The sequence below is a fragment of the Nyctereutes procyonoides genome, unplaced genomic scaffold (assembly GCF_905146905.1).
Source record: "Nyctereutes procyonoides isolate TBG_1078 unplaced genomic scaffold, NYPRO_anot_genome, whole genome shotgun sequence".
NCBI classification, from domain to species: Eukaryota; Metazoa; Chordata; class Mammalia; order Carnivora; family Canidae; genus Nyctereutes; species Nyctereutes procyonoides.
The window spans coordinates 7111552-7138673 of record NW_026575131.1 but is presented as its reverse complement, the minus strand read 5'-3'; the positions used below and the strand labels follow the sequence as shown (position 1 = coordinate 7138673).

General features: G+C 40.0%; 1 protein-coding gene across 5 annotated transcripts in view; it reads left to right on the top strand.

Moving 5' to 3' along the window:
- Positions 1-27122, top strand: part of ATG7 (autophagy related 7) — a 234381-nt gene that overhangs the window by 24404 nt on the left and 182855 nt on the right. For all 5 annotated transcript variants that reach the window (XM_055343913.1, XM_055343912.1, XM_055343911.1 and 2 more), the window contains 9 exons: positions 2391-2508; positions 4298-4375; positions 7246-7362; positions 8610-8759; positions 15164-15252; positions 16864-16985; positions 21384-21474; positions 22237-22381; positions 26003-26161. In XM_055343913.1, the coding sequence (XP_055199888.1) occupies positions 2391-2508; positions 4298-4375; positions 7246-7362; positions 8610-8759; positions 15164-15252; positions 16864-16985; positions 21384-21474; positions 22237-22381; positions 26003-26161 (1069 nt within the window). The remainder of the gene's footprint in view (positions 1-2390; positions 2509-4297; positions 4376-7245; positions 7363-8609; positions 8760-15163; positions 15253-16863; positions 16986-21383; positions 21475-22236; positions 22382-26002; positions 26162-27122) is intronic.

Genomic DNA, 27122 nt, shown 5'->3' with positions numbered 1-27122 from the left:
CACAGCATTGTGAGTTTGCTGCTGGCTTCCGTATATGGGGAAGATTTCTAATTCTGATCTTTTAACAGTGTTATTGAGATATAATTTACATATCATAAAACTGACCACTTTCAAATGTATAATGCAGCAGTTTTTAGTGTATTCACAAGGTTTTGCAGCTGCCACCACTAATTCTAGGACATTTTCATCACTCCAGAAAGCAAGCCTATACCTGTTAGCAGTTACTCTACATTCTTCCCTTCTCCCCCGCCCCCCCCCTCCGCCCCAGGCCTAGTAACCTTTCTAACCTAGAAAGTCTACTTTCTACCTTATGGATTTGCCTATTCAGGGCATTTAATATCAATAGAATTTGTAAGAAACTAATAAGTGTCTAGGACCAGGATGTATACTAAATTCTGTTGTATCCAAGTCCAGGGCTCTTTCTACTCTTCTTCTGAGCCATCTGTGTGAAACAAGTGAACTTGAACCTGGAGAGTTTGGCAGGATGGCTTTTCCTCCCCCATCACTTTTTAAATTCGTTTCCTTGGCTACCTTCCCTGGTGGGACTTTACTCCTGAAAAAGTCTTCTCCTTTGAAACTTCACCTTGTCCTCACTGATTAACCTGCATGAGCACTATGTTCTAGGAGCCTGACCAGTGTGCTGGCAGTTGCTTGACTTTTCATGGTGACACTTTGGCACTGCATTCACACACCTGGGACACTCCAGCACTTAGGAAGAAGGGTACCTTCTTCTTGTGCCTGTATCAGAATTAGATCAGAGCTTTGTTCTTTCTGTTTCAGCAGTAATTCATAAAGCCAAGTCTGAATGTCAGGGGCCTAGTATACCAACCACTGTGCTTCTTTCCTCCTCCCTCTCCGCTGAGTCTTGCCCTTTTGTGATTTCTCTTTGTCTTCAAAACTGTTTTTTGATGTCCTCCTCCCACGTGGATGAAAAATATTTTATTGGAGTAGAGTTGTGAGAAACAACATATGATTTGCTGACTTGTCCGCCTCCAAGGGAAAGCTCTGGCCATTGAAAGGTACTTTTTCCCTAGGACTTGGCATCTGAGCCCTGCAGGTAGCATTTGCCACAGCCTTTGCTACCCATCACACCCCTCCACACCTGTTCTAGGTTTCCATCTTTTCTCCTCGCAGCCCCTGTGAATCCAATTTTACACTCCAAGACTCCAAGAGATATGAGGTCTTTGAAACTGTACAATCAATAAAAATGCATTCTTTCTGCAGCAATTATAATTGACAACAATATTAGGCTACTAATGAAATGGGTATTTTCATTTAGCATCTGTAACCTCTGAAACACAAATTAATCATTTCAGGGAAGAGACCAGATGTTTCCACATCTGAGTTTGTATTCAGAATTAACTCATCTTCTGCTCCCCTGATTTTGATTACTCTGTATCATGTCACATGATAGATTGGTAGGTAGCCTGGGTATGACATTATCTGGGTGACTCAGACAACCACTAGGAGTTTGCTCTGCAGTGACTCTGTGTGGAGCCTCTTTGGGTGGGGTGAGGTCTGGAGACATGTTTCCTGCCCTCGGGGAGCTTACTGTCTTCTAGTTGAGTGTGTATGATGGTCAGTCTTCAAGACACATTAAAATGTGGTGCTTGGGATGCCTGGATGGCACAGTCGGTTTAGCGGTTATGCCTCTGCCTTCAGCTCAGGTCTTGACCCCTAGGGTCCTGGAATTGAGCCCTGCATTGAGCTCCCTGCTCAGTGGGAGCCTGCTTCTCCCTCTCCCTCTGCCTGCCACTCCTGCTTATGTTTTCTCTTTCTGTCTGTCAAATAAAGAAATAAAATCTTTAAAAAATAAAATAAAATAAAATGTGATGCTCATTTTCCTCTGCTGGCCATAACCAGAGAAATGGGAGGGGCTTCCTGGAAGGGGAGGGTTTAGAGCAGGGCCTTGAAGCCTGAGAGTGTCTGAGTGGGAAGTAGGCAGCTCAGTACCTTCAGTACCATGGAGTCTGCTAGTTCTGGCTTTAGAATACTGCTCTGCCTTTATGTGACCTTAGGCCAGTTACTTAAGCTTTTAACTGGGAGAAAGAGCTGTTAGGAAAATTCAACACTTGTCTATACAAGTGGCACAGTAGAACTTCAATAATTGATGTTTCCCTTTCAGGTTAAAGATGGGAAAGAGTAAAAACTAGGTAATGAACTTATATTTGAGGGTGGAGTGGTGGGCAGTGGAAGAGAGATAAGGGCAAAGGAATATACAGGCTTTTTTCATGCATATAATGCCTATTTTTTTTAGTTCTTAAGCAAGGATATTCATCTTTTCCCAAAGAAACATGTGATTAATCTTTCTTTACCCTATAGACCACTGTCCTTTGTCTCCCACTGCTGTCCTGGCTGTGCCTGCCTAACCATGTTTCTCCCCTGTCCAGGAGTGCTCCCACCCCAGCCCACTGCTGCCCGGCTGTTGGAACGCTCTTTAATACCAACACACTTGAGGCTTTCAAGGCCGCAGATAAGAAGCTACTTTTGGAGCAAGCAGCAGATGAGGTGAGCTGGGAAACGATGGGGTAGCATGGTAGGTCCAGTGTCTCTGATCACGTACATGGGTCTGGCATGGAAACAGGCATAGAGCAGGTACTTAAAGATAGCTGTGGGCTCTGGTTTATCTCGGAGAGAGTACTTGCAGCTCTCCTGTGTTGGCGGGAAGGTCAGGGAGAAGACCTTCAGGCTCTCAGCTGGGGATAGGCTGGAAAGTCCCGGCAGGGTAGTTGTAAAAAGCTTTGCTGCTGCTTTCAGTTAGCATTTGGAAGCAGCTTGACCCAGCCCTGAGAGTTCTGTTCCTGTGTCTGCATGCCTTTGTGTTCTCTGTTCTTTGTGCTTCCACTTTTAAGCACTGTAATGCTATCAGAAGTAATTGTAGAGTCTCTCTAGGATCTTTCGGGCTCCATCTAAACTACTCCATCTGATTTACAAGGTCCCTGTGGCCTGGCCTCTTTGGCCTTTCTCCCCTGTCATTCTTGCCCTTACCTTCTCTGACCCCATCACAATAAATCACTTAAAATTCCTTCCCCTACTTTTGTTCTCACCCCTGTCCTTGGGATATAATATTCTCTCTGCCAAGAGTGTCTTTCCCTTACTTCTTCACATCTGAGTGTTATGAATTAAAATAGGAGAACAGTTTATTCCTATCCTCTCTAACCTACTTAATCAAGTGGTCTTCACACTAGTCTTAAAATAGAAAAGAGTCTTATTTATGTAGATGCCATGGTCAGAGAAGGAAATCTTCTCTCTTTGGTCCTGAGGAAGGCATCCTTTACATCCCTTGAGATGGGTATAGCTTGTGATACAGGTGATGATGGTGGTTTTCCTTGGCCTGCAGCTTCACTGCTTCTAGGCTCCTGCTCTGGCTGCACATTTCAAAGCCTGTCTCCAAAGAGTGGGGTCAGGTTCTCATCCATCATCAAAAATCACAGATTATTCCCCACAGAAATCCCACCCCTTGCCCTGGGGCTCAGCCTTTACCTCCGTCGACACTCCCCAGCAGTTCCTACACCCTTAGTTTCTCAGGAGTGGGGAATGGTCCCGCTCCTCCAAGGTTATTATGTCGATGGCAGGAACTTCTCTTCCACTCAGTGGCTCCTATTGGTGCAACTGTTTGCCTTGCTTAGTGACAGAGTTTAGCAGCTAATTTCAGCTGCTGAAACATCTTGTGATCAGCAGCTACAAACCATACCAGCTCTGCTTCTGGTTGCAATACTTGCTGAGTATGCATAGATACTCAAGATTATGCGAGATAATCCCTCTTCTAGAAATCTCCTACATCTAGTTCAGATCACTGCCTCCTAGAATCCCTCCTTTGCTCCTTGCCCTTCCACCTGCTCAGCCCAGTTTGGTGGCAGTTCCACCGAATTCCAGGAATTCCACATCCCTTTGAGGTAGCATGTCCTAACTGGTGGTGCACTCGGACATTTATGCCCATCTCCCTCACCAAACCCAAAGCTTCTTGAGGGTAGAGACTGTGTCTTTTATTCTGTAATCCTAATGTGCCTGGTAGCTAGTAGGCAGTAAACATTTGTTGGGGGAAATAAGGAAGGCATGCTTGCCTCCTTGGATGCTGAGACTGACAAAGAGTAGGGTTACTGGGTTCTTTCAATCTTTTCAGTGGCCACAGGGAGTGTGGCCAGAGTGAGGTAACAACCTACTTTACAGCCTGGGTTAAGTGGTGCTGGACTTGGAGGAAAGAAGAGCTCGAAGCTTTTTGCCTCTGTGCTTCACTTGAGAGCGAAGTTCAGAGATGCCTGAGAACCTGCCTTGACACTTCTCTTTCTTATGACAGATATGGGAAGCCATAAAATCAGGCGCTGCTCTTGAAAACCCTGTCCTCCTCAACAAGTTCCTCCTCTTGACATTTGCAGTAAGTAAATGGACTCTTGGGTACATTTAGACTGCTGAAATGCACTGGCCAAGTCCAGGCTGCCGATAGGACACTGTGCTCTTTTCACTGAAGCTACAACCTGGTATAATTGAAGTCAGAGCTGTTCAAGAAACACTCATTTGATAAGTGGCCCCATAGTGCTGGCACTTAACACCAGTGCAAAACTTATTCATTCTTACTGACCATACTGATCATAATCACATGGTTTGTGTAACATGGTGACCCATGTCTTGTCATTCAGGACACAATAAAGTCAGCTTCAGGGAGTAGTGGTTCTTTGTTGCTAATGTCTTTTTTCAGTACAATCCTGTGGAGCTCAGTTGCTGCGTCCATCAACATAAGGAAAAGGTGACATCTTGGGGATCATGACTATCCCCCAACAGCTTCTGGACTAGAGGAGTTCACACTACATAGTTTGTCCATACAGCTGTGTTTCTTTTTAAGAATGAAAAATGTTTTGTGTAAGTGTAACATCTGTTGCCTAGGGAAGTAGAGGGAAGGACCTGGTCTCTATGATGGGCAGTGTGGGAAAGTGTAAGGGTGGATTATAGAGATACCAGCCACATACACACCTGTGTATGTATATGTTTGTATGTCTGTGTATATATCTGCCCAAGACAAAGGAGAGAATGATAAAAATCATACTGAAGGCCATGTCAAAGGGTGGCTATTATATAAGGAGCACATTACCTAACGTGTTATAATGCTTTCTGTGTAATAGCAAGAGAGAGAGAAAAATGTTTAAATTCTTCATGAGATTATTGACTGCAATTTGGCATTAATAATTTGCTTGTAAATTTGAGCAATTTTGTAGATCTGTTACTAAGAGATAAGTAGTGCTAGTTAAGGATTTCTGGGTTTGTTACTTTAATATAGATATATTTTCTGTACCAAGAATTCTCAGTAATAGAATCTGACAATTTGTGTTTAATGAGAAAAATAACATTAGCTCTTACTTAAAGTTTTAAGGCATTTCCTAGAGTTAGTATGTGTGTTGGCCCTGCTGCCCTTTCTACTGATCATTCTTACCTTGCCTTTAAAAAAAAAAAATTAAAAGTCTCTATCTTTTAAAATCTTCAAACACAAAGGGCTTTATGTTTAATTTAATCGAGGTCCTTTGTATCCTGAAAAGAATTCTAAGAAATTCAAGCCTTTTGACTTTTGAAGATGATCTGATAAAGCTTCTTAGAAATTGTGAAGTTTTTCATCTTGAATTGTTTAACCTTTGACTAAAGATCAGTTATGACAAATCATTTAAGTATAAAGAAGAGAGAATAATCTCTGGAGATGTTTTCACTTTCCTTTCTACTGTTTTTAGGACTCAAAGGAACAGGCACTTCATTAATTTCAATTTTGTATTTTGTTTTGCTGCTGTCAAAAGGGAATTTGTTCTTAGTCGATCAACTAATGGCAGAATTAGAAACTGGAAACTATAATTACTAGACTTCCTCATCCAGACACACGTTTATATATACATTTATATTCAAAAAGTTATCTAGTACAATTTCATTTATATGAAAAGCCCAGAATAGACAAATCCATAGAGGCATGAAATAGGTGACTGGTTCCAAGGCAGGGGGGGGGGGGGGAGAAGAGAGAATGGGGAGCTCTGTGGATGGGTTTTTCTAACTAATAAATTGACAGAGGTGGGAGGGGCTCTGCTATTAGAGTTTCTTTTTGGGGCAGTGAAATGTTCTGCAGTTGAGTGGTGGTACAACCTTGTCAATATACCAGAAAACCACCCAGTTCTACACTTGAACATGGTAAATTTTCTGGTATGTGAGTTTTATCTCAATAAAAAGTCATCAAACAACTACCTATTCTTTATTCTTGGCAAGATTCAAGAAGCAATATTGATTAGCCAAAGATAGACTGGTGGAGAAGCTGCCAACTGCTCATATAACTATGAGATCCCACCCTAGGAATGACTTAGGCCACAAAGGCTGCAAAAATCCAGAGGCAAGAGCATCCAGCCTGAGTGGGAAGTTTTCAAGATCAGCTTCATGAGTCATTGTCTCTGCCTTGCATCCCTTGGTGGAGGAGTGGTCAGATACATCCCTGAAGATGTAATCTCATGTCACTGATGTTCCTTTGTTCTCAGAACCTCTTCTGTGACCTGTGGCATTAATCATGGACTCACTTTGTCTCTGCCTCTACAGCTGTCTAAGGGCTGGACTGGGTTTTACTTATCTATCAGTGTCTAATGTATCGCTTTGTACATAGCAAGTGCTGAATAGTTGCTGATCCAAATTTCACCAATGAGGCATTTCTGAAAGCATTATTTTATTATCCCAGGCATATATAGGTTATGGATAGCACAGCTTCTTCAATAACATGCTCAATGCATTTGATTATGAAGAGTGGTAACCATGTTTGGTGGTTGAGCCTCCCCAGATGGATTATTGAGTATGGATGATTGGTACCATGAACAGAGTTTAAATTTCAGAAACAGAATCTTGCCCCCTTCTTCACCACTCAGTATTTTTGTTTTATTGAGTTCTTCTCCCCCTCTGACCTTTAGTTTTCTGTACATTAAAAGGGATAATAGTTACTTCCAGGAGTGATTTTGTATATTAAACAAGGATGATGATAATTGTCAACACTTTCTGTTAGCAAGTGGCTGATATGTTTATCATGAGATATTCGTGTGTGGTGTGTAGGAATACTTTAAGAGAAATTCTGTATTCTATCATGAGTTCTATAGAAGATGAGACTTTCTGACCAGCTGATCATATCTTTTGTGCATCAGTGTGTCTGTCTACATGGCAGTGGGGAATTACATTAATAGTTGCATTTCAATTTAATCATTGGTGCTACTCTGATATCCTCTGTCATATTCTTTCTTCTAGGATCTAAAGAAGTACCACTTCTACTACTGGTTTTGCTTCCCTGCTCTCTGCCTTCCAGAGAGTATACCCCTCATCCAGGGTCCAGTGGGCTTGGATCAAAGGTTTTCGTCAAAACAGGTATCAACAAATAAAACAAAATGCAGCAAAAATTGGACTTAACACACTTGAGTACTTTAGTTCATTCTAAAGACAGATAGGCACTTGCTGAATGAAGAGATGGTCACTGTGGAATCCTCCATACATGGTATTAGGAGCAGACTTATTCACAACATGTTTGTAAAATCATATTGAAGGAGTAGTGAGTGATATTTTTTCAGATTTTCAGTGACATTTGGTGAAAAGCTAAGCTGGTGGGGAGGAGTTATGGGAATATGTTGTTAAGTCTGCAAGAATTTGCCAAAATGTGGTTTTCACTTTCACTGTGAGGATCCTAAGGCAGTATACTTTGGAAAGAGTCTTTGAAACCAAACAGAAGACATTCTACCACCCTCACACCATGTTGTGGAACATCAGGAATGGCACATGCAGAGCTAGTCTTTGTGGTCTACGAAAGACAATAAGGTCATCAGAGATGATCCTGAGAAGAGCAGTGAAAATAATCAGGCCAGTAGAACACAGATCCTAAACCAAAGAATTCTGATTGCTATTGAGGCAACATTGTGGTCATGTCAAGATGATCTGAAAATCATGAAGCACGTCAATCACTAAACCATGAATTCTAACACCAGGGAAAAGCCCTTATTGATGAAAAAATAGTAGTAAGTTTGTTTAGAACAAATTGAAGGTTGTTTTGTGTAACTAATTTCCCAAGAAATATAAGTGGAGGAAAAGGACTATGCCATAGGACTGACTGCTGATGGATACAGTGTTTCTTTTAGGAGCGACATAAATACTGTAAAATTATTGTATTGATGGTTGGGTAATCATATGAGCATGCTAAAAACAGCTGAATTATGCACTTTACGTCCGTGAATTGTATAGTAAGTGAGGTATGTCTCAATAATGCTGTTATTTTATGGAAAGGTTTAGGGTAAAATTCATCAGTGGTGGATTCAGTCCTTGGTTTTTAAAGGAGCTCTCTGTACATCTTTGTGATTAGCATCTTAGGGAACCACCATACTGCACCATAAAATGTCCCCTCATGCCCCTGTCTAAGACACACCACCGTGCACATGGAAAATGCTACATAGAAGTGAAGGGGTATTATTTGAAGTACTTATATGTTCATTTGTTGCAAAAGAATAACAGGGGTATGCTCAGTCATTTCTAGTCTCCTGGCTTTAAAAGTGCCTTTTATGTTAATTTTAAGCTCAGAAGTAGATATGAAGTTGTCTGGAGAATAACTCATTGTTTCCTGTTCTTAGATTCAAGCCCTTGAGCATGCATATGATGATCTTTGTCAAACAGAAGGAGTCCCAGCGCTACCATACTTCTTAATCAAGTATGATGAGAACATGGTACTGGTTTCCCTGCTTAAACACTACAGTGATTTCTTCCAAGACCAAAGGACAAAGGTCAGAGAAACTCTGAGTTTCATTTTATTAGCCCTAAAAAACATCTGATGTTCATGTCGTAGTAAGACCACTGCAAAATTCAGACTCACTTAGATTTCTTTAGTCCTCCAAAGAATGTTGTGGAACATTCTGTATCTTCATCCTCTCCTACCCTTGTTCCCAAATCAGCTTCTCCTCCAGATTTTCCTAGCTCTATTACACCTCAGAGTAATTTTGGGTTCCCTACTTCCTATTCGTGATAAAGTTATTTCTGTTTTCCTTTCTGATATTTTATTTTATATTTTAACTTAATTTCCAGAGTTACCAGAGTCTCTTTTTATTGTAGGACTTAGCGTAGTACTGTTACACTCGTTATCAACATCCTTTCTGATAGAGACGTCAGATTTTTGACATTTAGTTTTCTCATAACTTCATCACTATTCAAAGCCTCCCTGTGCATCAAATTACTGCCTTCCCCCCACTTATCTTGAATTATCTCCTTAGAAAGGATTCCTAGATAGTTACTTAGTGAAAGGGTTTGAATACTTTAAGGTTTACCGTCGATGGTACACCCGTAAATGTTTGACAGCTGACTCTCAGGTAGGGCAAAACCCTGATTGTATAGTGTTTGCTTCTTTCTGTGGTGCTGCTACTCCCACTGTGGCCAATTTCAAACTACTAATGTGAAGTCACAGAACATGGAATGGCAAGAGACGGTAACGGTTGACTCTTCCAAGTCTGCCTGCACCAGCTCTGGCACACCACTGCTTATCTGTCATAGCTCTAGCACACAAACCATGCCAATTCTTGGTCCTGCCAGCTGTGCCCCCTTACCAGCTCTGGAATGTTGTACATTTTACATATTTGCATCAGTTAAAAATGGGCCTTGTTTACGTTCTTATTTCCCCTCAGGGAAATAACGATTCTGCTGAGTAGTCACAGTGGCAACTGCGTCACTAACAACAATTACTTGTCCTTCAAGCCAGTGCTTGTGATTCCATCAAAAACAGCCCATATCACTATTCCATTGCTAGTCTTTTTGGAAAGCTTGCTTGAGTCTTTGGCTTTCTGCAGAGCAGTTACTGAAGATTGGATGTTTGGGAAACATTTTGTAATTTTAACAACATTAGCGTTTAATTCTAGGGTTTTAAAATCTTTGGACAAGAACGATAGCAAAGGAACAGCAATTGATATGCTATTAGTGGGCTCTTTCTTCACTTAGCAAGCTCCACGTCTTGGCAGCCATCTGTGACATTGCTGTGCATTAGATACTTGGATTTTTGTCCTTTTCTTTTAAAACCTGTAATCGCCTTTGCACATTTCCTGTTATATCAAGTGTTTGAGTAATAGATGGCCATTTGTCAGATAAACGTGTTTACTGAAGTTACTCAAGTTGACAATTTTGCCCTTTTCTCTCTTACACTGTACTTTCTCGGCAAATAGCTGGGTGGACCATAGCCAGAGCATGACTGAGCTACTTCAACGAATTGCATGCTCTCAGCCAAGTAGAAAGGAGCATTTATATCAACAACCTTCTGAACAATTTTTTTTTCCAATTACATTTTGCTTCTTTCTACTGATTTGTATTACAAAAGGAAATGATTTGCCCAACTTCACACAATGATTGTGTGACAAAGCCAGTTGGAGAACACAGAACTCCTGGCCCATGATGATTTCTGACTGTCACTACCACCAATAAAAAAAAATCTATTTACCCAAAGAGTTAAGCTGGCTTACCTACTATTGTGCTGACTAATTTCTACAGTAATTGACGTTCCTGATTTGGTTCCAAAAGCACTTAAACATTTTGGAATAACTTTTGAATTATCAAAGAAATATTAAATAATGTTCAGCCTAAATGTCAAATGGATTCTGTAATTTTCCTGTCTGGATGTTTGCTTTTTGTACTCATGCATGCCTCATGTGGGTAGGAGGGTTGCTTTGTTTATTTATTTTTTTAAAGATTTTATTTATTCATTTATGAGAGACACAGATAGAGAGGCAAAGAAGCAGGCTCCATGCAAGGATCCCGGTGAGGAACTGGATCCCAGGACTCCAGGATCACGCCCTGGGCCGAAGGCAGGCGCTAAACCACTGAGCCACTCAGGGACCCCTAGGAGAGTTACTTTAAAGCATTTCCAAGTCGACCTCCCTTTGTGGGTGATAGATTCTCTCTAGCAGTTCATTCCTGTGCCGTAGCTCATTTTAGGTCAGGTTGCTCTAAGAAACCTGTTAACCTGTTCCTGGTTTTTGCTGCTCAGAAAAAGTTTTTTTTTTTTTTTTATCACCTTCTTATCTCATTGTTTTTGTATTTAGTGTCAGAAATATGCTCATTCTTTGAAATTAGGCACCCACTTATAGTACCTTATATGATATTCTTGTTTCTTTCTTTTTTTTTTAAGATTTTATTTATTTATTCATGAGAGAGAGAGGGAGAGAGAGGCAGAGACACAGGCAGAGGGAGAAGCAGGCTCCATGCAGGGAGCCCGATGTTGGACTTGATCCCGGATCTCCAGGATCAGGCCCTGGGCTGAAGGCAGCGCTAAACTGCTGAGCCACCCAGACTACCCTGTTTCTATGATTAAAATTCACTTAGTCCCAAATCTGCATATACAGATGATAAAACCCAAGTGTAGAAAATATTTGATAAACTGGAACTTATCCCTTCTTTTCTCTGCCAGTTAGGAAAAAGGAACATTGAGACTGAGGGTACATCTATACTATGTAACAGTAACAGATTGAACCTGCAGGGACTACAGTAGATAAGCTAGAGCTTATCTACATGGCTGTTAGTGTTAGCATTTGTTGAGTGTTTGCCTTGTTTCCAGTCCGAGTCCGGGCAGAGTTCTCCAAGGAGGAGAAACCTAAGGCATAGAGAACTAGTATGAGAGTAAGTAACTCAGGGCATCTGCTAAGAGTCCATATCTACTGAATCACATTTGAAAATTGAAACTCAGAATCTCAATGCAAACAGGATTTTCTGGATTGATATTATCTAGATTCTTCCTAAATAAAAGTTGAGTAGCCTTTAGATACCCAGTAAGATGAGCCTAATAAGTCTGTGTTGCCTTATAACATATGTAGGATTTTACTTCTCTTTAATGTTCTATAAAGTTTTATAATTCTGGAAGTAAAAGGAATCTTTTGAGATGAAATTATACAACCCATGGGGCACCTGGGTGGCTCAGTGGTTGAGCATCTGCCTTTGGCTCAGGGGGTGATCCTGGGTCCTGGGATTGAGTCCTGCATCAGGCTCCCTGCAGGGAGCCTGCTTCTCCCTCTGCCTATGTCTCTGCCTCTCTCTCCTTATCTCTCATGAATAAATAAATAAAATCTTTAAAAAGAAAGAAAGGAAGGGAACGAGGGAGGGAGATACAACTTGTTGTGTCCTTTTTTTATAGGTGAGGACAGAATTTCCCCCCACCATCAGTTTTCTTCCCTACATTAGTATGCTTGCCTACTCACCCCCAAGGTCTGAAAATCAGTCAGTGGTAGAATTAGAACACATGCCTTCTGACCTCTAGCTGGTGCTTTTTCCACCACATCAGGTCATTTTCTTCTTCTAAGCTGTTTTAAATGTTCCAGAAATAGAATGCCAGTCTCTCCCTTCTCCCTCTTTTCTTGCTGGATAATAGAGTTGTAAATGTCTTTGATGAATTTTTAAAAATGTGAAGTCAAAGGAGTGATTACTTTTAAATGTAGTTTGTCCAGTAGATGCTGTCTGTCATGACTGTCATGACTGAAAGAAAGGAACAAAGCTGAAAGGTATCCCAGGTGGTGGTGGTGGCCAATGGGACCAGAACAACTCAAGGGAGAAAGGGAGACAACTTCTGCATTCAGAGGGAGCCTTAGGGGGAGTGCCTAATTCTTTGAGTTCTCTCGCTTCTCAGAGCAAATCCCTTGAGATTAAACTGTCACATTCTCACCCAGCAGGAGAATCCTAGTGTTAAAATGTCACTGAAGGGGGAACCTGTACTGTTGAGAAGGGAAAGGGGAGGAAAAGGAGCTAGCCAAGATGCTGCACCATGGCTTTATATGTGAGCTTCAGATCTCTGTTGGTCAGCCATCACTTCCTTCCCTCCAGCTGCCCCCCAGGATCCCTGCCCAAAGATAAGGTGTAAGGGGTAGAGCTTTCCAGATAGTGGGACCTAGAGAAATGACCAATTCTGTCATTTTTTCAGCACTGTTTGCTTAGTATCCAGTACTGTGCCAGGCACCAAGGATGGAAAGATGCATATGTTAGACATTGCTCGAGCCCTCACAGAAGCCAGCAAAGAAACAGATACGAAAGGCATCCTCCATTCTGAAATGAATTTTTCCTTTTTTTAAAAGATTTTATTTATTAATGAGAAATAGAGAGAGAGGCAGAGACATAGGCAGAGGGAGATGCAGGCTCCCCATGGGGAGCGTGATGCGGAATTCGATCCCAGGATCCTGGGTTCACAACCTGAGCTGAAGGCAGATGCTTAACCACTGAGCCACCCAGACATCCCTAAATTGCATTTTTCCTCACATTATTATTTTTCTAAAGTCAGGAATTTCTTGCAGTTGTTGCATATATTTAATGGTGTTTACTCTTTTTTTTCTGGTTGGAGAGTGCATTTTATAGTCTGTGGTGCCTTTGAATCAAGAAAATACCAAGGTTCAACAAATAATCAGTTACTATAGGAAGAATATAGGACAAAATATAGCATGCAGATCACCTGGGTCCTTGTTAAAATGCAGATTTGGATCTAGCAGGGCTGGAAACCAGAAGTCTGAGATTCTGCATTTCTGACAAATTCCCATGTGATGCTACTGTTGCATGAACTGCATTTTACAGAGAATGGAAAGACATAGAACCAATACAGATTTTCCAAGGTAATGAAAGTGGCCCCACAGACTTTTTATTCTTTTGTCTACAAAAGAGAAATAACCTTCTCTAGTGGTTTTCAGAGTATGCGTGTGGACTGGTCCAAGTGCACCAGAATTACTTAGGCACTTTATACAGATACAGATAGCTAGCCTCACCACTGGAGATTTGGAGGCACTAATAAGATATTAGCAGCACTACACATGTACAGGGCTTTTCATGTCAGTACTATATCCTGTAATCCTCATTACAGCCCTGTGAGGTAGGTGCACCCTTTGATTCAGGTTTAAAAAGCTGAGGCCTGGAGTGCCTGGGTTCCTCACTCAGTTAAGTGTCCTCCTCTTGATTTCAGCTCAGGTCATGATCTCAGGGTCATGAGATTGAGCAGTCTGTCAGGCTCTGTGCTCAGCGGGAAGTCTACTTGAGATCCTTTCTCCCTCTGCCCCTCCTCACCTCTTAAAAAAAAAAAGGGAAAAAAAGCTGATGTCTAAAGAATTTGACTGATTTGCCCTAGGCTACTCACATAGTTAGGGGCAGTACTCAGAATAATAGTTTCTGCAAACTCTGTTTTTAAAAGCTTCCTGGATGCTGGTGTTTCATCTCCCATGGAAAAGGAAATCTCAAATAAAGACGTTCTGTGTTTCCTGAAAGGATGGTTATATATTTGAATCTGTATTGAATTAAGTATGAATCCGTCAGTTTGCATTAAAGGCATGAAATACACCTAGACAAAAAGCTTCAGTGTTAGGAATAAGAAAATTTCACATAGAGAAGGTAGCAAAAAAAGAATATCCTTGGAAATAATACAGTAATTATCTGATAAGAGTAAAATTCATTTTCAGAAGTATTTATTGAGCACAGATGAAGGCTAATTAATTGTCCTTCAGTAGGAAATAGAAAAAAGTTATGGTGCACCAGTACAATGGAATGCCCTTCAGCCACTACTGACAGTGGTTGTAGAATGACATTTATTGGTGTGGAAAGTTTGCAATAGAATAAGAGATATAAAACAGTATTTATAACATGATGTCATTTTTGCTTAGTAATAAAAATTCCTTCCTTCCTTCCTTCCTCCTCCTCCCTCCCTCCCTCCCTCCCTCCCTCCCTCCCTCTCTCCCTTCTTTCCTCTCTCTCTTTCCCTCCCACCTTTCCTTCCTTTTCGTTTTCTTTCTTCCCTTTCTCTGAGTATGGGTTAAGCTTCTACCTTGTGTCCAACACTACGTTGAGCGTTATAGTAAATAAGTGGAATTGTTTGGGCTGGTCTCATTCTTATAGAACTAACTGGAACTAGAGTAATCAAAATTCTTCCCTCTAAATATATCTAGTTCCTACTATGCTGGGCCTACTATAAGGTGTGGGAGAGTGCAGAGAAGAATTTGACAGCCCCTCTATCTAGAAGTTCAGCGGTCTGGTGTGTGATCCTTTTGCTTTCTTCTCTTCCCTCTAGCCCTTCATCAAATGTCTGATTGTTAATGCTTTTGCAGAATAGCATTAAAGGGAAGAAGAAGTCTTAGCAGTGCCTATACTGTGAACCTAACATGATACTTTCTCAGAAAATCTTTTCTGTTCACAGATAACAATTGGTGTATATGATCCCTGTAACTTAGCCCAGCACCCCGGATGGCCTTTGAGGAATCTTTTGGTCCTAGCAGCTCACCGATGGTATTTACATGTGTGTGTCTGTCTGTCTCTGTCGATCTGTTTTTGACATTGTGTTTGCCTCTGCCTGTGTCTCTTTTTTCCCATATGCATTTTTTCATTTCTGGCATAGAAACCAGATAATAAATCAATCCATCAGTCCAGTTTCCATCAGTGGTGAGCCCCTAAGCAGGTATGTTACAGAGTTGCAGACTCTGACCATATTACACTAAAGACATTTCAGAGTAGGGCAGGATGAGCAGCAGAGGTTCCAAGCTGGAAACTCTCCAGCCCCTTCCTCCAGACGTCTGGGTCACTCTCAGATAGGATTTTCCTTTACTACTGTCTTCCTTTTCTCCTAGCCCTAAAATAATGAAAACAGAGGGTATCTAAGAGGTCAGTATACATTTGAAAAGATGCTCAACATCATTAGTCATCATGGACATAAAATATAATGAGTTTCTACTCAGTAATAGAGATACTGAAGTACCATGCTGAGATACTACTATATGCCTACAAAATGACTTGAAAAAGATGACAGTACCAAGCATTGTCAAAAGATATGACTCTCACATCTCATTCACATCACAAAGATGTGAATCTCTCCTTCAAACTGCTTAAAAAGTGGCAGCATCCACTAGAGTTAAAACTATGTATGGCTCAATGATTTTTTTTCACAGGTAGATAGTGCACAGAAATGTGCACTCATATACAAGCAAAACACACATGCAGGGATATTTATAGCAGCATTTTTCTTTATAATCAAACACTGGGAATAACCCAGATGATGTCCCTCAACATGAAATGGTTAATAAATTGTGACACAGTCACTGCAACAGAATGGGATGTTATCGTAAATCTGAGTGAACTGCTAATGCACGTTTCAACATGGATGCCATAATTTTGAGTCAAGGTAAGCTAGACCTTAAAAGAATACACACTCTAGATTCTTTCCGTGTAAAGATCAGAATAGGCAAAACCCGGGAATGGACTTAGACATTAGAGTAGCAGTTACTCTTGAGGGAGGTAGCCCACCCTGGGAGAAGGCATGAGATAAGCTCTTTTATTTTAGGACTTGTGTACTTATCTTCCTATCTGTTTGACTTACATAAAAATGCTTTTAAAAAATGAAGATAGCTAAATTATAGATTGTCCCTAGAGGGGGAATGATTGCACTTGGTTATCCAGATAGTGTCTGTAGAGCGCACATGGTTTGCTAACTACTCCTGACTAAGGAGCTGTTTCATAGAATGTGAGTTCAGAAGGGGAGAAGGGGGAACCAGGAGAACCTATGTGTGTCTTAGAGGTTCTTTTTAATGTCCTGTAAGCTTTATTTCCCCTGCACTTAAGATGCATTTGTCAGAATTATTTATTTGCAATGTAATTGTTATATAAAATTCACTTAGAAAGAAATCAGCCAATTCATTGTTCAGTCTCTAAACATTTAGATAAAGGAAAACATGTGGATGTGTTCAGAATCTCTCGGAGGTTAAGGCCATGCCCCGAGTGTCAGGGAGGCATAATTAACAATGAATTGAATACTCTCCAACTGGTTTTGCTGAAGCTCTTATGTGAGCTCTTTCTTTTCCTTCCTTGAAAAAAATGAATTAATTAAAATCTGGGGCCTGACATCAGGAGTAGCTGTTTCCAGTCTGTTGAAGTCCTCTGCTTCCGGGACCGCACCATGCAGGGAGTGAGAGACATTGCCCACAGCATCATCTTCGAAGTGAAGCTTCCAGAAATGGCATTTAGCCCAGGTAATTTGCAGGTCTTTGAGAATGCATATAATTATCATATATCAGAAACTGAAGCAAGCTTAACTTTCATCCCTTCACAATGGCAGCAGAAGGTAGAAAAAAGTACAGCTTCTACCTTTTTGCCCATGGGAACACCTCCCTTGAACAGAGGGCACACACTGCTATTCAGAAAGGAACAAAGGCAGAGAATGTCCTCAGGAAATTTCCTCCAGGCCTTTTTTTTCTTTCATTCTTGAGGATTCTTTTCCCCCTTAGTTTTTGTTTCACATAAAATCTTTATTCCTGACCTTTCTTACGGGAAGAACAAAGTATTAATACATTTACGTATTCATTTGTTATATAAAATTATGTGTGATCCTGCTCTCCATGTAGCAAACCAGTCAGCAGAAGTGCCATTTCTCCTTTCACGTTTAGTATTCTTCTTTAGATCCAGGGTGGTAGACGGTAGCTGTTAGGAAACTTTAACTCACAGATATTTTACAGATGTGTGTGTGTGTGTGTGTACACATACATTTATGTATTTATATGCATGTTACAAAGATAGAATACATACTCAAATTTGAATAAAATAAAGATAATAATACCCACCTCATGGAGTCTCCCTTAGGACGAATATGTGTCTTGTGTAAAAGAACACAAAGTCTGGCATATTATAGGTATTTAATAGATGCTAATTTATGTTAATTTCCTATCTTACACAAAGCCCAGCACTCTCCAAAATGATCTCAGATTTCTGTGACTTACATGCTTTCCAGGGTACCTTTATACACGTTAATTTGCTCTTTACCACCTCTGCATTGTTCCAAGGCGCATTGCTTTCTTTCATCTGGGGGTTGTGTGTCTCAGAGAGAGACAGAGAGAGAGAGAGAGAGAGAGTGTCTATGTGTGTGTGTTGGGGAGGGCGGTGTTATCACCTCCTCTGAGATGCCTTCTAGAGTGAAGTCAGAAGGTTTCAGGATTGGCTCTGAGGGCATTTTATTGGTGATTCTTTGCCACAGCACTGATAAATGTTTTAAATAGATCTCTGGGAAAGGTTGATGATGGATTCGGCTTGGTTAGGCAAAGAAAGGCTACAGGTTTTAAGTTGAGAGCCCTAAGAAATCCTCTGCTTCTCTGTCTTTAGATACAAGCATTTGATTTAGCACCCTCTTCTGGCACATTCTAAAATAGCTTCCATATGCTGTTAACTGAGGTACCATACCTGTGTGTTACTAAACCAACAACTGTAGATAGTTCTAGGGGAATGGGTGAGTTAACTAACAATGTGTGCCTGGTCTGTGCCTGACAAACCACCAGGTGCCTTCCACACTACTCAATCCTGCCAGCCATCCTATAGAGTAGGCACTTTTGTTTTCCATTTTTATGATAAAGTCTTCGTATGATTCTTCCTCCACAATCCCAGCAATCTTGCTGATGTTTGGTGAAGCTAGCAAAGCCCAGAAACATTGCACATCTCCTTTTGAAAACTATATTTTCAGGCAGCCCTGGTGGCTCAGCAGTTTAGCACCGCCTTTGGCCCAGTGCTGGAGACCTGGGATTGAGTCCCAAGTCAGGCTCCCTGCATGGACCCTGCTTCTCCTCTCCTGCCCCTGTGTGTGTGTGTGTGTGTGTGTGTGTGTGTGTCTCATGAATAAATAAATAAAATCTTAAAAAAAAAAGAAAAATGTTTTCTATCATCCAATAATGCCTTCGATACAGCTTCTTTATGCTTGATGTTGAGTGTAGATCATTTACTTTAGAAAAGGCAAATTTTCTTTCTTTTTATGTGTACATTAATGTTTTCCCTCATAGCTCTAAATAAAACTTTATTTCTTATTTTTCTTAAAAGACTTATTTATTTATTAATTTAATTATTAATTTATTAATTTATTATTTATTCTTAAAAGACTATAAAAGTGGCAGGCAGAGGGAGAGGGAGAAGCTCTCCCCGCTGAGCGGAGAGCCCAATGTGGGGCTTGGTCCCAGGATCCTGAGATCATGACCTGAGCTGAAGGCAGATGTTTAACCAACTGAGCCACCCAGGCGCCCCTCTAAATAAAGCTGAATAAAACTTTGTAAAGAGTTATTCTATATCATAGTGTGAACTGAAGGTTGTTGATATGATAGTATTTTTTATTATTTTGAAGACAACCCATAGTTGCAATGGCAGTGACATAAAAGTATAATTTTAATCATCCTTTGCTCCTTGTGGCACAGTCAAATCCACTGTCCATTGTTGTTACAAAAAGTGTCCTGGCAGCCAGCTGAAGAAGGCAACTGACTCTGCTGAGAGTGGGAGATTCTTCATTTTAATTCCTGTCCTTCATGTTCTCCTCCTGCTTGTTCAGCTTTTCTCCTAAAAATATTTTTCTATTAATTTGGGGCATGTCTTATGGATGTAGTTGATACAGAGGCAGACAAGATGTACTAAACACTATTGATAGATTAAATATATATCTTTTTCATTATTAAGCTTAAAGTATATCTAATTTTATTTATTTTTATATCTTAAAGTATATCTAATTAGATAATACTTAAAGTATTATCTAATTTTATATAGCCATATAGAAATGGCTATAAGGTTTTGATTACAGAGATGTTTTCATTTGAAATGAATTTTTTTTTTGTCCTATGACTTCTTATCTGTAACAAGAGAAAACTTAGGCCAGAGTTATTAGTTACAGTACTAGACTGTGGTTCTGAAATCTTCAAGTTTTTGGCTATATATTAGAAGCATTTTTAAAATTTAATGTAAGAATAGTTAAGGAAAACAAACAAAATATGAATTTAGTAACATGTCTGAATTCCTTTTCCCAGAAAAAAAGAATTTTGAATTCTTGACTTAAGAACTCATCTATTTTTTTTTTTAAGATTTTACTTATTTATTCATGAGAGACACAGAGAGAGAGAGAGAGAGGCAGAGACACAGGCAGAGGGAATAGCAGGCTCCCTGCAGGGAACCTGCTGCAGGACTCAGTCTCAGGACCCTAGGATCACTCCCTGAGCCATAGGCAGACACTCAACCATTGAGCCATCCAGGTGCCCCAAGAACTCATCTATTACATACGTTTTAATTTTTGATTACATTAAAAAACAAAAAACCCACATCAGAGTGCCTGAGTTAAAGTGGAAGGGATATTTGTTTTCTGGCTCCTTGCTATGAATGATATTTCCAGCCACAGGGAAACCCAACTAGCTTTTGAGGATAAATGGCTCCAACGTTTTCCATCGGTCATCCTATCCCAGAAAGGAAAGATTGTGTTAAGGAAATCTATACCTTGTAGGTCCCATAATTACATTGAGCAATACTGTTTTTAAAAACAAAGGTCAAAAGCTAGAAGATTCCCAAGGAAAGAAAATAGAAGTGTTGACAGCAATCTAAAAGTAGGAGAAAGGCCAAAGAACACCAACATACAAATTAGAAACATATTCTTCCCAGTAGTCCTATACATTTTTAAGTCAGGGAGTTTCTGTTCCTTCACAGACTGTTACTTAAGGCAGACATTGGAGGGGATGCTAGCAGCATGGGTTATCCTCCTGATAAGGAGTTGAGGCTTTATTATGAATTTCAGGTATTTGATGAGAAAGGGAGAGTGACAGAGGTCCTAAGATGTGAGGAGTATAAGAGAGTGAGTGGCTGCCATTATCAGGTCTCCACCAAGGAATTCAGGTCACTGTTAAGGTGAGAAAGTAGCAGGAGTATTCTAGAAAGCAAGTGAGACACTTAAGAGGACTTTGTAATAGTAGACTAGAGCAGCCACGGGACACTTATCCTTTTAGATCGGACTTTGAGAACTGGAATTGGAAGTTCAGAGGCACCCATAGCAGAGATTAAAAGAAGTTAGTGGAGAAGAGAGAAGTCAGGGAAGGGGAAAGTCTGAATGGATAAGGATACACTTAAAGGCGAGGACAGCTTAATAGAGGGACAGGCTAGGTGTGCAGTGACCGTGTTGAAAGACTGAGCAGCAGGACATGGTAAGGATGAGGAACAGAAAGGATGTACTGAACCCAAAGGTTCAAAGCCTGGTGGGAACTTCAGTGGAAAGTGCAGTCATTGTGGCTGGTCTTCCCTGGGTAGAGAGCCCCCCAAAGATACCTATCCCAGATAGGATGGTCTATTTTGGTGCGTAACTTCTGGGAACTGCAGAAGTTGACTCAACTCAGGCCAGAGTTGAGGGCTATTTCAGAAGCACCTTTACATGAAAACCATGCTCAGGTCTGGTGGTCTCTCAGCAAGGGTATGGCTAGTTGAGGAAGATGGCGAGCAACTGCAGCAAGTACGTGCAAATTCAGACCCTGGAGCCTCTGTGAGAAAGAAGTGAACTGAAAACTAATGTGTCGGCCATCTTGCTACTTGACTTCCTGCTCATTTTTTATTCTTCCCTCCTTCATTCAACTCACTAATGCATTTGCCTTAAGATTGTCCCAAGGCGGTCGGATGGGAAAAAAACCAGAAAGGCGGCATGGGACCGAGGATGGTGAACCTCAGTGAATGTATGGACCCTAAAAGGTATAGTTTGGAAGCTGTTTTCTCCAGTGGGACTGTTTGTCACCAGACACACAGCAGGTTCTGTCAGGCGAACCGCATCACTGAGTTCAGTTCAGGGGATACCATTCGCATTGATGAGTGTTACTCCACTGACTCTTGATTGAAGCGTGTTAGTGCGAATTAATATCCTGATGGAGATTTTGAAGGATGCACAGTTCATCTGCTCTCTACACATTATAAGTTTTGTTCTTGCTTTGAGCTGAGACTCTTGAACCTAGTTACACCAGTACCTACTAACTTTTAGTCCTTTATTCATGGCCCTTTAATTTAGTCCCATTGGCCTACATTGAAGGACATTGTAAGAATATTTCATGGAAACCAACGTTGTATTGAAGGGATGATATAAGTGCACCCTTTTTTGAGGGGACATATTTCTTGGTTTTCAGTATTAGGGAAAACTTTCCTCTTAAGTTGCTGGTGTCTTTTTTATTTATAGATACAATAACTCCTATAAGTGGTCATGTTTGCATTTTTACTTTGGCTGCTAGGGGCTCCGTATCAAATTTGTGGCCTATCACTAGCAATTGCAGTGGTCTACAGTGGCACACATGTTGTGTCATTTCTCCTCCCTATTGCCCTAAAGCTTCATCTTATTTTCCCTTTGATCCCATTTTGCTCAGGATTTGTTCTTCATTTTCTTATTCAGATGCTTTCTATCTTTTTAGGATAAGATGGGGGCATAAATGAGTGACTGAATGAATAAATAATTCTGTCATTTTCTAGGTTAGCTGAGTCATCAGTGGATCTAAATCTCAAATTGATGTGTTGGAGATTGGTCCCTACTTTGGACTTAGAGAAGGTTGTGTCTGTCAAGTGTCTGTTGCTTGGAGCCGGCACATTGGGTTGTAATGTAGCTAGGACATTGATGGTAAGTTTGTGGGGGCCAAATGGTACCTCCAAAGCTGTGTATACCAGTTTGCTTCCTACCTCCCAGATTCCCCTTTTCCTCTTTTTCTCACTCCCTTCCTTCTCCCCTCCCTCTCTCCCTTCCTTTTTTATCTCAGTTATCTTTTTATTTTATTTTTTTTAATTTTTATTTATTTATTTATGATAGTCACACAGAGAGAGAGAGAGGCAGAGACACAGACAAAGGGAGAAGCAGGCTCCATGCACCGGGAGCCCGACGTGGGATTCGATCCCGGGTCCCCAGGATCGCACCCTGGGCCAAAGGCAGGCGCTAAACCGCTGCGCCACCCAGGGATCCCTCAGTTATCTTTTTAACTAAAAAAGAAACTCATACTTTTATTGTAAAGTAGAAACAGAAAGTCTTTCTCCACCTTCATCTCAAGTCCCATTTCCCAAAATTAAACAGACTTCCTAGATGAGTAAACAGTAAAGCACTCCCTGAAGTTTTCATAGGCAGATACAAATATAGAGAGGGACCTTTGTCATCTTTGCTGTCATTTGTTTATTTGTATTTATAAAAATTGGATCATGGCATACTGTCTGTAACAGGTTTTTATTCTTTATAGAAAAGTAATTGTGGTTCTCTATGTGTTCCGTATTATGTATATGTAGTATTTTGTTGTCTGACTATGTCCTCAATTTTTTTCGATTTCAGCATTTTTTTTGAGATGCTGCTGAAATGAATATTTTTATATCTTTACATATGTATGTGATTATTTCTTTAGGGGGGAAAAAAAAGCCCCAGTAGAAATTATTATGTTAGAGAGAATGTATTATGTGTATGTGTGTGTGTGTGTGTGTGTGTGTGTGTATGCACACACACTATGTATATATAAGTTTTTTTTCAAGCTAAGTTACCTTCCAAAAACATTTTACTAGCCTGTACTTTTAGAACCAGGTACAAAACAGAGCTTTTTAATTTGTTTCTTTTATTAGAGTATATCTTTAATTTCCTTTGTGAATATTATTTCTTTTATTCATCTAAACTTTAAAATATATTGACACAAAATACATATAATACTCTCTTAGCATCTTTTAAAACTCTATCTTTTTAAAAAATCTTTCCTCATTCCCAAGGTTGCATGTTTACGTTTTCTTCTTTTTCCTATTATTCAGACTTTCCAGAGAGGATTGTCTGTCTTATCAGTCTTTTTGGAGGACTCAGTCCTTGATGTATTTATTAGTTTTATAGTTTTTGTTTTTGTTTTGTTTTGCTTTCAGATTCATTAATATCTATTTTTATCTTCATTAATATCTTCCTCTTTTTGTGAAATTTATTTTGTTGTTCTTTATCTGGCTTCCAGAATTAGGTGTTAAGGTTTTCTTAGCATTATTGAGAATTGTAAAGTCATTGGAAATCTACCATAGAAAATTTGTAAAGTGTAAAAGTTATAAAGCAGAAAAGGAGACACCCATTTTCTTACCACTTTTTCACTTATTTCCTTTAATGTTTGTTAAATATATATTTAAAAATCTTATTTGATTTATATAATGCCCCTCACTTTTATTTATTAACATTGTAAACACTTTCTCATGTAATTAAAAATAATGCCTGTAAAACGTTTTTAATGTCTATAGAATATGCTTTTTTTAAAAAAAAATATTTATTTATTCATGAGAGACACAGAGAGAGAGAGAGGCAGAGACATAGGCAGAGGGAGAAGCAGGCTCCATGCAGAGAGCCTAATATGGAACTTGATCCAGGGACTCCAGGATCATGCCCTGGGCCGAAGGCAGGTGCTACACCGCTGAGCCACTCAGGGATCCCCTATAATATGCTTTCTTATATGATGAAATGTAATGTTCTAAGATATTCCCCTTATGGTAGGCATTAACATTGTTTCCAGTATTTTACAACTGCAAATTATGTTGTGGAACATTTTTGTTAATATTTCAAATTGCTTCCTAGGGTAGATTGCTGGAAGTATTTACTGAGGTTAGATTGCTGCAAATAGGCCAAAAGATATGAACATTTGAAAGATTCTAGAAACATATTGCCAAATTGCTTTCCAGAAAAATTATAACAGTTTACATTCTCATCCAGTACAATAGCTTTTCATCACCACATCCTCACCAGCATTGAATATTACAGTTTTCTTTAATCTTAGCCATTTAAACTGTGTAGCATTCCAGGAAGCCAAAAGTTGAGTGCAAATGCCCCCCTGGATGTGGCTAACCTTGTGGCCTGTTTGTAATTTACTTGGCTTTTTTTCCATTGCCCAGCATCTTCCTAGACTGCCTTCCACTCAGCATTGCTTTAAGGGATGTAAAAATACTTCAGAAATAAATGTGTCAGGGATCCTTGGGTGGCTCAGTGGTTTAGTGCCACCTTCAGCCCAGGGTGTGATCCTGGAGACCCAGGATGGAGTCCCCCATCAGGCTCCCTGCATGGAGCCTCTTCACCCTCTGCCTGCGTCTCTGCCTCTCCCTCCCTCTCTCTCTCTCTCTCTCTCTCTCTCTCTCTCTGTGTGTGTGTGTGTGTGTGTGTGTCTTTCATGAATAAATAAAGAAAATCTTAAAAAAATAAAAAAGAAATAAATGTGTCCAAACCAAGCACAAGTGACTTTTGGATTTTCTGTGTCTTTTTTTTTTTTTTTAAGATTTTCTTTATTTATTCATGAGAGACACACAGAGAGAGGGATTTTCCATATCTTTATTCTGCCTCCACGGTAGATTGCTTTGCTGGTAAAAGTCACTTATAAAACTGGATGAATATGGGCAGCCCTGGTGGCTCAGTGGTTTAGTGCTACCTTCAACCCAGGGTGTGATCTTGGAGACCCAGGATCGAGTCCCACATCAGGCTCCCTGCATGGAGCCTGTCCTGCCTGTGTCTCTGCCTTCATCTCTCTCTCTGTGTCTCATTAATAAATAAATTTAAAAAAAAAACTGGATGAGTAGACCAAGTTTACCAGTGGGCTTTCAACACAGATAACTGTGCTTTTGAAAAGATAGATTCTGGCCTGTCCTCAACCCTGAAAATGTACCTTGGATTCTTGTTGACCATCCCCTTGGAAACATCAATTTAACTGAGTTTCTGAGTCTCTGATGGAAGGATTTTGAAATAAGAGAGAGCAGAATCAGCTTTGTAGCCAAAATCTTCTATGACATTATACAATGGGAAATAACTCAAGTCATTTTTCTGAGGAGTTAATTCAGGCTTTAAGTGAGTTTTAAGTGAGCTGTTATTTATACTTAATTATTCATTAAGGAAAAGCAAGGACATTTGGGGGCTCATTGCTAATCCTTTTAAGACAACAGCTTAGACAATTCCTATGGGACTTACCTCCAAATTTTTCTCTGGTGTTACTGTCAAAAATAATGAGTTATTAGTCAGACCCACTCTGACATTTCTTAGTCTCATTACTGCAGGAAACCAGGCACCGGGTATATAATTATTTTGTCTTTTAAAGGAAGTTGACCCTCTGTTGATCAAAAACTGAATTTGCACAATTCATTTTCTGAAGTTTCCTGTATTTTGAAGTTCCTAAGCTACTCCAAAGCAAAACCTCTTTTAGGGATTTCAAGAGAGACACCCTGTGACATGTTTGTCAGAAACACACCATGATCTCTTGTTTCCATGCAGGGTTGGGGTGTCAGACACATCACATTTGTGGACAACGCCAATATCTCCTACTCTAATCCTGTGAGGCAGCCTCTCTATGAATTTGAAGATTGCCTAGCAGGTGGTAAACCCAAGGCCCTGGCTGCAGCAGACCGGCTTCAGAAAATATTCCCTGGAGTGGTATGTTGATGTTGTTTGGGAACGTCAGAGCTTGTCTCCTGTAGTTTCCTACTGATTAATTTGGGCAATGAAGGTCCTGTGGTATTGGTAAAAGAGAGTCAGACATTTGTCACTTACTACCCAGGCCTTCATTATATGGCCAGGCCTCTGTTTCCTCATCTCAGAGATGGGCATTAAAAAACAAAACTCTCATATATTGTGAAAATAAAATGAAGAATGTATGAAAAAAATGCTTTTGTAAGTTGCAGAGCATTATCGGAGTCTCATTTGAAGAATTTAGGAGTATGATATTTTTATATACTGCCTTATTCCAAAGGGATTCTTGGTAGCTCAGGTACAGGATTTTATTTCTCCTTCATCACCAGAATACTTGATAGTTACTTAGTGCAGTTTTATGAAATTAAATTGAATGCAAGTCTGCACAGAATGAAGATCTGGCTAAATATTTAGCTTTTTACTCAAGCTGCTGGTTGTTTTTGAGTTGCATTATTTACTTTAAAAACACCAAATAATAAGAGACAAGCCATTCAGCTCATTCAATTCAAAATCTCACCAGTTTTTTTATAGGTCATCCACAAAAGGAAATGTGCATCTTGCATACTTAATCAGTTTATATGACAAAAGTTAGGTTAGATGTCTCCAAAGCATCTGCTAATACTTAAAGTGTGCACAAGAGGCTCTCAGCCTTACCAACAACAACAACAACAAAATTTTTGAAAAAAGACCACTTTCTCAAGGTTTTTCTGTTTAATTACTCAGTATTAGATTCATTCATTTTAATTTTTGCTTTAAAAGAAGCAACTTGATGGTTTTGTCCATTTCATCATTGATCCAGAGGAACATCATTTATTGGGTTTAATTCAACACCATTATTTAGGCACCCACTGTGTCCCCAGCTAGGTGCTGGAGGCCAAAAGAAATAAGAGTGCTAGAACCCTATCATATTAATTAAGTTGCTGCT